The sequence below is a fragment of the Somniosus microcephalus genome, chromosome 32 (assembly GCF_052327205.1).
Source record: "Somniosus microcephalus isolate GS21.2 chromosome 32, FLI_Smic_1.0, whole genome shotgun sequence".
NCBI classification, from domain to species: domain Eukaryota; kingdom Metazoa; phylum Chordata; class Chondrichthyes; order Squaliformes; family Somniosidae; genus Somniosus; species Somniosus microcephalus.
In genome coordinates, this window is record NC_141018.1 from 15,580,608 (window position 1) to 15,594,076 (window position 13,469).

The 13,469-nt window shown below is 40.2% G+C and overlaps 1 protein-coding gene across 1 annotated transcript in view; it reads left to right on the top strand.

The window, feature by feature from the left end:
* LOC147097290 (fibrillin-1-like) overlaps positions 1-13,469 on the top strand; it is a 465,058-nt gene that overhangs the window by 426,229 nt on the left and 25,360 nt on the right. The window contains exons 59-60 of the mRNA XM_085972115.1: positions 4,390-4,512; positions 9,002-9,118. Coding sequence (XP_085828241.1) covers positions 4,390-4,512; positions 9,002-9,118 — 240 coding nt within the window. The remainder of the gene's footprint in view (positions 1-4,389; positions 4,513-9,001; positions 9,119-13,469) is intronic.

The window sequence follows — 13,469 nt, forward strand, 5'->3', positions numbered from 1 at the left end:
AGCAACTTAATCAATGCATGTGACAAATTGTAACCATTTATTTTTGAACAATGTTAAACCTGATGTCAGCTAACCATAGGGAACCAAACATTTTTAATGGTTCAGCTAATTTGTAAAGAATGCATACAGGTTTAATTTTACATGTTCCACTATTTTCAAGCACACAAAGATATGCATTTATGTAGCTTCATTAATGTAGTTAATGTCCCAAGACACTTCACAGGAGAAATGTGTGACAGGGATATTAGAAGAAAAATTAGAAGAGGTAATGAAGAACATTGTTATAGAGAAAGCTTTGAAGGTGAGAAGCAGCAATGCAGAGGCATTTGGGGAGAGAGGCTGAAGGCAGTGCCACTGATGGTAGAACGGTAAGCACAGAAAATAATAACAACATGGGGGGGGGGGTTCAACTGTTAGCTACTCGATTTTCACCTGAAAAAGTGCAACCGTCAGAGAAAAATTGCCCGTCTGATTCAGGCAGATCTTTAAATAGGTGCTCAGCACTCCAGCACAAAACAGGCGGGAAGCTATTTAAATATGCAAATCTGGTTCTACGCCATTGTAGGATCCCAATAGCAATTTTAATGTACAAATGGGCGAAGTAAGCAGCGTGCATGTTGGTCACAATAGAAATGAATAGGTTTGATCTAATAGCCATAATGGAGACGTGGTTGCAAAGTGGCCAAGGTTGGGAACTAAATATTCCAGTATACTTAACTTTTAGAAGAGATAGGCAAAATGGAAAAGGAGGAAGGGTAGCCCTGATAATAAAGGATGGGATAAAGACAGTAGAGAGAAAGGATCTTGGCTCTGAAAATCAAGAAGTAGAATCAGTTTGGGTGGAGCTAAGAAACAGCAAGGGGCAGAAAACATTGGTGGGAGTTGTTTATAGGCTCCCCAAACAGTAGTTGTAATGTAGGGCAGAGTATAAATCAGGAAATTAGAGGTGCATGTAACAAGGGTAATACAGTGATCATGGGGACTTTAATCTACATATAGACTGGGCAAACCAAATTTGCAGTAACAATGTGGAGGACGAATTCATGGAATGTATGCAAGATAGTTTTCTGGATCAATATGTTGAGGAACCAATGAGGGAACAGGCTATTTTAGATCTAGCATTGTGCAATGAGAAAGGGTTAATTAATAACCTTGCAATAAAGGGGCCTTTAGGGAAGAGTGACCATAATGTGATAGAATTATATATTGAGTTTGAAAGTGATTTAGTTAAATCCGAAACTAGGGTCTTAAATCTAAACAAAGCAAACTACGTAGGTCTGAGGGGCAAGTTGGCTAAGGTAGATTGGGAAACTACATTAAAAGGTAACACAGTGGACGAGCAATGGCTAGCATTTAAAGAATTAATACATAATTTACAACAAATATACATTCCGTTAAGGCACAAAAACCCCACAGGAAAAGTGGTCCAACTGTGGCTAACAAGAGAAGTTAGAGATAGTATTAGATCAAAGGAAGAGGCTTATAATGCTGCCAAAAAGAGTATTAAGCCTGAGGATTGGGAGGATTTTAGAATTCAGCAAAGGAGAGGACCAAGAAATTGATAAAGAAAGGGAAAATAGAATATGAGAGTAAACTAGCGAGAGACTTTTTGAGGTTGTAACTAGCAGAATAGATAAGGGGAACCAGTGGATGTGGTGTATTTGGATTTTCAGAAGGCATTTGATAAGGTGCCACACAAGATTATTGGTCAAAATTAGGGCTCATGGGATTGGGGGTAATATACTAGCATGGATTGAGGATTGGTTAACGGACAGAAAACAGAGAGTAGGAATAAACGGGTCATTTTCGGGTTGGCAGGCTGTAACTAGTGGTGTACCGCAAGGATCAGTGCTTGGGCCTCAGCTACATCAATGACTTGGATGAGGGGACCAAATGTAATATATCCAAATTTGTTGATGATACAAAGCTGGGTGGGAATGTAAGTTGTGAGGAGGATGCAAGGAGGCTTCAGAGGGCTATAGACAGGCTAAGTGAGTGGGTAAGAACATGGCAAATGGAATATAATGTGGAGAAATGTGAAGTTATCCACTTTGGTAGGAAAAATAGAAAAGCAGAGTATTTTTTAAATGGTGAGAGATTGGGAAATGTTGGTGTTCAGAGTGACCTGGGTGTCCTTGTACACGAATCACTGAAAGTTAATATGCAGGTATAGCAAGTAGTTAAGAAAGCAAATGGTATGTTGGCCTTTATTACAAGAGGATTTGAGTATAAGAGTAAAGACGTCTTACTGCAATTATATTGGGCCCTGGTGAGACCGCACCTGGAGTATTGTGTACAGTTTTGGTCTCCTTACCTAAGGAAGGATATATTTGCTATAGAGTGAGTGCAACGAAGGTTCACCAAACTGATTCCTGGGATGGGGGGATTTTCCTATGAGGAGAGATTGAGTAGACTAGGCCTATATTCTCTAGAGTTTAGAAGAATGAGAGGTGATCTCATTGAAACATACAAAATTCTTACAGGGTTTGACAGGGTAGATGCAGTTAGGATATTTTTCCTGGCTGGGGAGACCAGAACCAGGGGTCACAGTCTCAGAATAAGGGGTCGGCCATTTAGGACTGAGATGAGGAGAAATGTCTTCATTCGGAGGGTGGTGCATCTTTGGAATTCTCTATGCCAGAGGGCTGTGGAGGCTCAGTCATTGATAGAGATCAATAGATTTATGGCTATTAATGGAATCAAGGGATATGGGGATAGTGCAGGAAAGTGGAGTTGAGGTAGATGATCAGCCATGATCTTATTGAATGGCGGAGCATGTTCGAATGGCCAAATGGCCTACTCCTGCATCTATTTCTTATGTTCTTAATTGTACTGAGCGGAGGTACTTTTTCGTGGGGCTAGCAGGAGCATTTATGCTCCTCTTAGCTCCACAACAATCTCCTGGTCCACTGCCGGTCCATTCTCGCCCCCACCCCTCCAATAGGCCCTACCAGCTGGCCAGTTCCCTACAGAAGCCAGCTTATTTTGTGCTGGCCAAAACCAACGAGCTGCAGCAGAGTGCCCGTCTGGCGCCTGCAGCTCGCTGGTATAATTCAAATGAGGCCCGCAACTGAAAATGATTTGGTCCTTTCTACTGTGACCTTGGACATAAGTTGAGAACCCCCCCACCCCGATAGGGTTAAAGGAGGTGTGCCCATGGTGAGACTTGTGAATGAGAATGAAGATTTTGAATTCAGTAAGTTGAAAGATGGGGAGGCCTTGAAAATTGCCAAAGTCAGCGGATGGGTAAGGAGAATAGGATGAGGTGAGGGAGTTTATGACTGGTGGAGCTTGGGCAGGGGAGGGGAGGGGTAGCAGCAAGGAGAAGTCGAGCCTGTCGGTGATGGCGATGAGGATGGGGGTTTCAGTGGCAGTGAAAATGAAGTAAAGGCAGAGTTGAGCGATGTCACAAAGATAGAAATTGTTAGTCTCTGTCATGTATAGGATATGCGGTTTTGAGCTCAGCTAAGTGTCAAACAGGAAACCTTCATGTTCAGCCCGAGTAAGCAGCCAGGAAAGGAAATAGAATTGAGTTATAGTGTGTAGAGCTTTTAGTGGAGCCAAACAAAATGGTTTCAGTCTTGCCAGTGTTAAATTGGAGAAAGTGCTAAATTACCACAACTTGGTGTCAGTTAAGCAGTCAGCTCATAGATTGGTGGCTGTGAAGTTAAAAATGATGGAGAAGTAGATGTCACCAGCATGCATGTGGAAGCCTAATCCAATGGCTACAGATAATGTCGCTGAGAGGAGGCATGTAAATGAGGAATAGGAGGGGTCCAAGGATGCATTCCCAAGAGGACTATTGGAAACGTGAAGAGAAGTCATTGTATGAGATTGACTGACTATTTTGGGACAGTTAGTAATCAGACCAAGCAAAGGCAAGTGGCACAGAGGTGGAGGAAGATGAAGTTGTTGAACAACAGAGTAAAGTAGAACATGCTAGCTGTTGAAAGTTGAAAATTCACTCTCATCTGGTACGGTTGCTTTTGTATAATTTGCATACAAGGATGCAGTAAACTGGGTAAGTGTTATCCCTTTCTTAAGAGTGTTGACATTTAAGAGGAAGACAAGCTGAGTTATTTACAAGTCAATATTTGTCTAGCATCTGATAGATATCTTAACCTTAAATAGCATACATCTATTGGGCAAAGCGCATACAACTCTTCTATGTGTACCATTATCAGTTTTAACACAGGGTGTGTTCGCAGTCGGACTTTCCTTCAAATTATAATTATTCAGGATAATTTTACTGACTTGTGAATCTCTTAATAGTTGCAAGTCTAATTTTGAAACTTTTCAAAAATATTTTCCTTCTATGTTCTAATAACAACCATGACATATATACAACATAACAACAAGTTTATCACTTATACTTTCCTCAATTGCTAGATCTTGATGAATGTGTACAGGCACCAAAACCCTGTAATTTCATCTGCAAGAACACAGAAGGGAGCTACCAGTGTGCATGTCCTAGAGGATACTTGTTGCAGGAAAATGGAAAAAGTTGCAAAGGTGAGTATAATATTAAGCTCTTGCATCACGAATAACCTATTCTGGTCCAAAGATTATTTTACTCATTACTGATTTTCAGCTGATCTAAATGAATAAATCAATCATTTTTAGCTACTGAAAACAGTAACTGTTACTGCTTCATTTCATTTAAATACCACAGTTTAATTATCTGAAAGGCAGGCTTATTTATCAATGATGAATGGTTAAACTCAAAGGTAACATGTAAGCAGCAAGTAAGAATAATAATGGCAGGGCTGCTGTATTGGAGAATCAACACATATTTCAGACAGTCACTTCTTTATCAGTTGCTGAGGTTGGCCATGTCAGTCCGGGAGGACATGAAGCCAGATTGTTCCCCACAAGGTACAAAAATTGACAGAGGATTCATTCCCTGGCACCTCCTAGCAGCTAGTTGAAATTGAGATTGGACGAGGTTTGGCATGCATTAGGGCACCCACTTTCTCAGTCATAGTGCAATAGAGAAGTTAAGGCAGCTGAGGATGAAGACCAGGAGGAAATACAGCGAAGTTATCAAAAAAACATGAACAATATCAGATGGTGTTTCAGGTGGTAATTTATAGAGGCTGTTATCAGACACTTTGCAATGTGCTGACACATAAAAGTGCTGTTCTCCAGTTATTTAGAACCTATAATTAAACAAATTCTATAACACAGCTAAAAATGTTTGAATAAAAAATTCTTATCCACTCAATAAAAATGTCCCCAAAACTATAAATAAAAACTTATAGGAGACCCTTTTTCTTGATCTATCTTTAGCACATCAGCCTCCCACCCACTCTATTCCATGAGCTCTAATGCATCTCGGATTGAGGCCACTATGTCTGCCATGTCCCTGCCTATGACTCCATAGGACTGAGAGGGCAAAACTATCTGCGGCATCACCTCCTTCATACGGTTTGCCATTACCCTCACCAAGATCTTATAATCCACATTCAGTAATGGGATGGACTTCAAATTCTTTAAATCCCATCTATTCCCTTTATTTTTATCAGCTAAGCTTATGATACCTGTAGATGTAGATGGGGATAGACTTCCTTCAAGTTTATTCTCCTTAAAGACATCTAAGAGAAATGGACTTAAAATCTCTTTTTTTTTTTTTAAATCTTTATAAAATTCTGCAATCAGTCCATTGGACCCAGGGCTGTTTCTCCCCTTTCATTCCACTTACTGCTACTTGAAATAGCTGAATAGATAGCAAATTGGCTAAAAAATTGAAAGCAGAGAGTAGGGGTGAAGGGTAGTTATTCAGACTGGAGGAAGGTAGAAAGCAGTGTTCCAGTGCTGGGACCACTGTAAATTCATAATTTACATTAATGATTAGGTAACTCAGTATCAAAGTTTGAAGACGATACCAAACTGTGTGGGGGATGGGGAGTATATCTAACACAGAGGAAGAATGCAACACAATACAAGAAGACTTTAGAAAACTTGCAGATTGGGCAGTTAAGTGACAAAAACTTTTAACATAGATAAATATGAGGTGATGCAGTTTGGTAGGAAAAACAGAAACATCACCTATATCTTAGAAAATACGAAACTGAATGGGATAGACGATCAAAGGGATCTAGGGATACAGGTGAATAAATCATTAAAAGTAGCATCGCCGGTCAGGAAAACAATTAAAAATGCTAACAAAACTGGGATTTATTTCTAGGGGTTATAGAATTCAAAAGTAGTGAAGTTATGTTAAATTTGTATAAGACCCTGGTCAGGCCGCACTTAAGAATACCATGCACAGTTCTGGTCACCATACTATAAAAAGGACATAGAAGCACTGGAGAAAGGATGGTACCAGAACTGAGAGATTACAGCTCTCAGGAAAGATTGAACAGGTTGGGCCTTTTTTCTTTAGAAAAGAGAAGACTTAGAGGAGATCTGATATAAGTCTTTAAAATTATGAATGGGTTGGACAGGGTAGATGTGGAGAGAAGGTTTCCACTTGTGGGAGAATCTAAAACTAGGGGCCATAAATACCAAAAAGTTACTAGTAAATCCAGTAGGGAAATAAGGAGAAATTTCTTTACTCGTAGTGGTTAGAAATTGGAACTTGCTACCACAGGAAGTGTTTGAGGCAAATAGCTTAGATGTTTTAAAAAGGAAACTAGATGAGTACATGAGAGTAAAGGGAATAGAAAGGTATGTTGTAAGGTTGAGGTGAGGTAGATGTAATGGGAGGAGACTTGTGTAGAGTATAAACACCAGAACAGACGATAAAAAAACAGAAAATGCTGGAATTACTCAGCAGGTAAGGCAGCATCCTTGGGGAGGGAAACAAAGTTAACATTTCAGGTCGATGACCTTTCATCAGAACTGGAAAAAGTTAGAGCTGTAACAGGTTTTAAGCAAGTACAGAGGTAGGGAAAGGGGGAGAGGAGGAAAGAACAAAAGGGAAGGTCTGTGATAGGGTGAAAGGCAGGAGAGATTAAATGACAAAAGGGATGATGGTGCGAGGCAAAAGGAGATGGTAATGGAACAAGTAAAGAAACAAAAAAATGGGTCTAGAGGAGGTGTAAATGGGAATAGCGGAATCATTACTGACAGCTGCTGTACAAAAAATGGGAGCAGTGGTTATGATCTGAAATTGTTGAACTCAGTGTTGAGTCCGGTAGGCTGTAAAGTACCTAATCGAAAGATGAGATGCTGTTCCTCCAGCTTACTTTGAGCTTCATTGGAACAGTGTAGAGGCTGAGAGGTCAGAGTGGGAATGGGGCGGAGAATTAAAATGACAGGCGACTGGAAGCTCGGGGTCACGCTTGCAGACTGAACAGAGGTGTTCCGCAAAGCGGTCACCCAATCTGCGTTAGGTGTCCCCGATGTAGAGGAGACCGCATCGTGAGCAGCAAATACAGTATACTAAATTGAAAGAAGTACAAGTAAATCGCTGTTTCACCTGGAAGGAGTGTTTGGGGCCCTGGACGGAGTGTTTGGGGCCCTGGACAGTGGGGAGGGAGGAGGTAAAAGGGCAGGTGTTACATCTTTTGCGCTTTCACGAGAAGGTGTCGTGGGAAGGGGAGGGGGTGTTCGGGGATTGAGCAGTGGACCAGCGTGTCGTGGAGGGAACGATCCCCTCAATGCTGGGATGTACAGACTGGGCCAAATAGCCTGTTTCTGTGTTGTATTATTCTATGTAATTCTATGTAAGTATAGAACATGTAGGACTAACTCTTTTTACTGGAAACTCTATTAAGAATTAATTAATTAACAACAATTACCTTATTTATTTCTCTAATCAGTAATTTTTAATGCCTAGATTTCTAATCAAAATTAATTTTTATGAGCCTTATATTCTGATTGACAGACACATGGGACTGGATTTTCCCCCGCTATCCCACCCAATATTATGGGTGTCGAAATTAGGCAGCAAGGCCTACCACTGCTTCACCGCACTAACCTAAATTCATTCTTCCCGCCACAGCTCCTGCCAGTTAGCAACTCCTTCCCTCGCGCATCCAATTTCTGGCAAGGATGCAAGGCCCTGGTTCCAAACCCATTTCCTTACAGTGTGTCCCTGTTTGCACTGCTCCGTGGAACCTCCAGGTGAACTCTGGCAGTAGGCGCTGGGGTAGTAATGTGAAGGCCTCAGAGTCCCCTGAGAGAGGGAGAAGGCCTTGTACACAAAGCCTTCAGGCAGAGATTACGTGATTTCTTCAAGGCTCTTTGCCTTTTTAGCGGTGCACCTGTCACTTAAGGTGCTGCAGCAGGAGTCTTACTGCAGCACCATTGTAATTTCCCTGGGATCCACTGGTAGGATTGCCACCGGGAGCCTGCCATGACTGCCTACTGATCCCTGACTCACGTAACTGGGCTGGAGCTATGAAGAGATTGGGGAAGCGGGCCTAAGTCCCACTTTGATTCTGTAGGGGCGAAAAGAGGGAAATCTAGCCCATGGCCTATTAATCTGGGTATTTGCTTGGGCTGTTTTCCACTGGGCGGTCCAACTAATTAACTTAAGGGTTTAAATTTACCACTAGCTGGAATTTAACAATGTCCGTCTTAATCATGATTACCACCGATGGTGAAGGTAAGTGGAGATGTCTGCTCCAGGGTGGAATACATGGACTGGAGCTTTTTTCCACCCCTCCCCCCTCAGTTGTAGCAAATGAAAAACTAGAGCTCCAGAACTGCTTCTAAGATATGTTTGCAAAATAAACGATTTTGCCTATGTTGTAACATGTTTCAACTGGTTTCAATGGTGCCGCATGGTTTAATCATAAGCAGGTGGTGATTACTGCTGACCCACCGTTCATGTAAATGAAATAACCACAGGACCATTGGGCCTGTGGGTGGTAATCACAAAACAGGGTGCAAGTGGTTACTGCTTGCTCCCTATCAATAATAGGGCAGTTAAGGCATGAAATTGTCACCATAGCATTAATATATACTTTGGGCTTTGGGAGTTGATGCTGTAGTAAAAACAGAGGTCATTTTGTCTCCATTATGGATTAAGCTGTTGCTTTCTTTTTTTTAGACCTGGATGAATGTGCTACAAAGCAGCACAATTGTCAGTTCCTTTGTGTCAACACAATTGGTGGATTTACTTGCAAGTGTCCCCCTGGATTCACACAGCATCATACAGCATGTATTGGTAAGTCACTGGCTGGGGGTAGAGAGGATGCAAGCAGGGAGAGGTGTGGAGAAGTTAAACTGCAGATAATTTTTGTGCATTGGAGCAATAGTCCCTAAGCATAGTGCACACAGAAACAGTTATACCTTTGTTCAAACACAACTGTACATTGGTTCTCGGTTGTTTACATTATACCTGATTGTCATTAACGTGTCGTGACACATTAGCAGCTCTCAATGTAATGCAAGTTATTTCCAATTATCTTTAATTAGGACAAATCCTTTAATGATCTTTAAATCTCATTCACATTAGTGTGATCAATATTGAATCTATAACCAAACCAGGGTATTGGGGAAGGTAAGCAGAAATTTCGCATGCTGGAAGCTGCTACTCTTTAGAGCTTTATTTGAAGAAGTTGCATGAACACTATTTGTTTTGTCTTATTTTGCAGCAACATGCTCAAATAATACATGCATTTGCATTATAATAACATATCCTTTTAATTTGCATTTATTCCTCAGAAACTTAATTACATAAAGGAGTTTACTGCTCTTAATTCAAAGCCACTTAATTCAAATTATTGGATAATTCCATTTTTCTTAGCAATAAGTTCCCACTTTGCTTATGTTATTTATGTTGCTTAAATCAATTTTTCAATGCCAAAAGCGACTTTGAGTTTTCAGTAATAGCCCACAAACAATATATTAACACCCAAAACCAGGAATTTCTGTTGTGCACAAACAATACGGCGACGGATTTTACGGTCCGCTGCGAAGGAACGGCGCTTGCTGTTCACCTCAAAAAAAAAAAAAAAAAAAGCTGCCCACAAAGTCCTAGCAGGCTCACAAGCACAGATTTCCTCATTTCCGGTGTCAGTTTGAATTTGGCGCCTTCTATAGGGGATCTGTTGGGTCTGTGAACAGGGCTAGCAACATGGAGACTGATCAACCAATCAAATTGAAAAATTCTCACAGACGGCAAAGCAGGAAGTAAAAAACAGGAAATATAAATCATTGTACAGAAAGTAAAATAAAGACTGGGACATACACATGGGATTAAGGAAGAAACATAAATAGGAAAACACAAACTTTAAAAAAAATATATAATTTTTATATTTTTTAAAATCTGCAACATTTCCATTTTCTTCTGAGGGAATGAGACGCCACGCTTGTAAAATTAATTTTTATGGGACAGAGGTTGTTCAGCAGTAATTATGACTTAGTACGCCGTTAAAAGCTCAGTTACTCCTGATTCAACAAAGCTTAAATTTTTCATCGGTCTTTACAGCGAGAATAGTGGGTAATTAGTTTAAGTTCACGTCAAATCAGTGATTCTGTGTTGATTTCATCGGCAAAAACTGCAGTAACGCATCCTGTGGAGAAGCAGGGTATCTCTGACAACAACTTCCGGATTTCTGCTTTTAAATGTGCATGTGCGGATGCAGAAGTTGCTGTCAGTTTTACCTGGTAATAATGGCGAACGTTGACAGCCTGGCCATTATTACTACCGCAAATTGCAGGCCATTGTTTGCAGGCTGGTTACTCCATTTCATTATTGTGAAATATGTCGTGTTTCATTATGTTTAATAAACTATATAAAATATAAAACTAATCTGCGGAATAAAAATAAGGATACTACCGTGATCCTCATTCCTCTCTCCCCTTTGCGAGCCTAACCCCAGAGGTAAAACAAGAAACTGAAAAGTTGGAGAATGGCTTGTACGTCTTACACACCTCAATAAAACACACTGGGCCAGATATTCCGATTCCTACGGGCATGTACGTGCTGTGTACACACCCGTAGGGACATCAGAAGTGCTGGTTTCAGTCATGCACAGCGCAAGCGCTGAAAACTGGCATTTCTGATGTCCCTATGCTCTTGACAGATCGGACGACTGCCCTGAAGAAGGGCCTCTGCGGGCGGATAGTTCCGCTTTCTGGAGACCCTCCACCCGCAGAAAACCCTTAGAATGCTTATGCCTGGTAAAAGCAGGCATAAGGCCTGCTTTTACTAGGATAAGAGTTGAAAAAAGTTTTTTAAAATTTCACTGATTTATCATTTAACAATACTTTAAAAAAAGGTAAGTTTATTTTTAGCCCCGTAAAAAACTTTAAATGTTTTTTTCAAAAAGTAAAATTTTTGTTTAAAATATTTAATTTATTGTAATTTCAACTAATTTTTTAAATTGTGATTTAAAAAAAAATGTATTTAATGTTTTAAAGTGTTTTTGTGGTGATCTCCATTCATATATTTGACAGGTCTATCTGTCAAGTGTATGAAGGGAGATTCCCTTCTTTGATTGGCTCTCCATGGCCCACGTGATTCCAGGGACGCTTGCGAACCGCCTGCGCCTCTGGGATACGTGGGTCCTGCGCATTTGGAGTTGGAGAGGCTCAGGATCAGAACTATACGCACCTCTGGAGCCCTCAGGTAAGTGCGTAGATTTTTTCCAGATCGGAGGCCTCCGCACGCGGGAAGCCTCCGATCGGAAATACAGCCCATTATGTGGTTTCTTTTGAAATAGTTAGTCAACTCTGCATGTGTGATGTGATATACATATCTGTTTAAAATACGACTTAGAGGAACATACCAAAGGTCCATAGGACCTGCTGCCTTTAAGACATGTTCATGAAAGCTGTGCATTTCTCTCTTTTAGCAACATAAGTTAAAATTATTTAAGTATTGGTAAGTGAACAATTTTTATATATAATATATGTATATGATGGAGCAGTGTGTGCATGGAAAATGCAATCACATTGGCATTAATTTGTTAATGTTGTCCAGGGTTAAACTCACTACTCCAATTTAGTTTTGACTTAATTCTGAACATCTTTCATATCTAGCTCTTAAAGTATATTTAAAAGCTTAGTAGCATGGGAACAATGGCTGCACCCTGTATTTAACATTTAAAAAAAGTTAGCATGACTAGCCTTAACTTGGCTGATTTCATGTTTGATCTCATAATAAGTAGTGACTGTACAAAATTTGTTATTTGTCTGGAGCAAAAATGTAGTGACTCAAAATGATTCATCTCCAATGTAGAGCCAATTGTGCTGAGGAGGGGTCACATTGCATTAAAGAATATGGAACAAACTTGTAAATGGTTTTATTTGCTGAGTGCAGATTATAAATCAGGATAATAGATACTGGGGAGAAAGTTACAAGGTACAGGGTTTAGATGATACCATGAACCATGGGAATAATGGTTGTTCACATTATCTGGATTCTGGTATTAAATTACAGCCCTTAATTCATTCTTTGATTCTTTTTCATTTTATGTCCTATATGCAACATTTTAAGTTTCCTTGCCATTATGCTGCAGGAATGCTGAGCAGGCACTTACAAGATTGACATGACATCATAGGGAGCTACGGTTGTAACTGCTGGTTTGAAGTAGAGTCTGAAAGTATCCATATCATACGACAGGTCTTACGGTTTTATAAGGGATCATATACTGGCAGTAGTATATGTACTATTTTAGCTGTAATATATTGCTGTTTTCAGTGGATGCATTTCAGATTTGCTTAACCTTTGTTTATAAAGATGTAATGATTGCTTAATGCTTTATTCTTTGATTATAACTCATCATAAGTGATAATATGTTATATTTCTGTTGATTGATCAAAATTTATTGTATATGCAGCTATAATAGTCTAATACACAACATCGTTTATTTTCATTGGGTCAGAACACTGTAAGGGAGAGCAGGAAAATCAGGCAGAATCATGTACTTCCACACACAGTTTTAGAACTGCATTGGCAAATGCCTGAGAGCAAGTTGTCTGTCACCTTTAGTTATAGATGCTGCTTGCACACAAAGGGCAATTTGAGGAAAGCGCGGAAAATAACTCTTTAGTCACTTTTTTAATAAGTAATATTCTGTATAAATAAAGCTAGCGGATCTCCTATGGCATTGCTCGTGGTATTCTGGTGATACATTGCTTTAAAAGGACAATAGTACTATACCATGTAACATATTGGCCCAGAAATTCAGGTCGGGGGTTTCCCGCGGGTGTAAGCCCCCAACCTGCACTTACCTTGCGCGCCGGCCGTTGAGCTGTGGGCCCGCGTGGGATTCCGATCCTGGGCCTGCTCCAACTGCCGGCAGGCAGTGCTTGCGTATCCCAGGGGCGCAGTTAGTTCGATGCGTCCCCTGGGCCATGGGGAGCCAATCGGAGCAGGGAATACTTCATTCATAAGATTGACAAGAAGTGCTGTCAAACGTATAAATATTACGAGCCCCAAAACATCACTAAATCTTCAAATAAATTTATTTAAAAATCGCATTTTTTAAATATAAACTATAAATTACATGAAATAACTATTTTAAACAATAATTTAAATTTTTGAAAAAAATAATTTTATTTTCTAA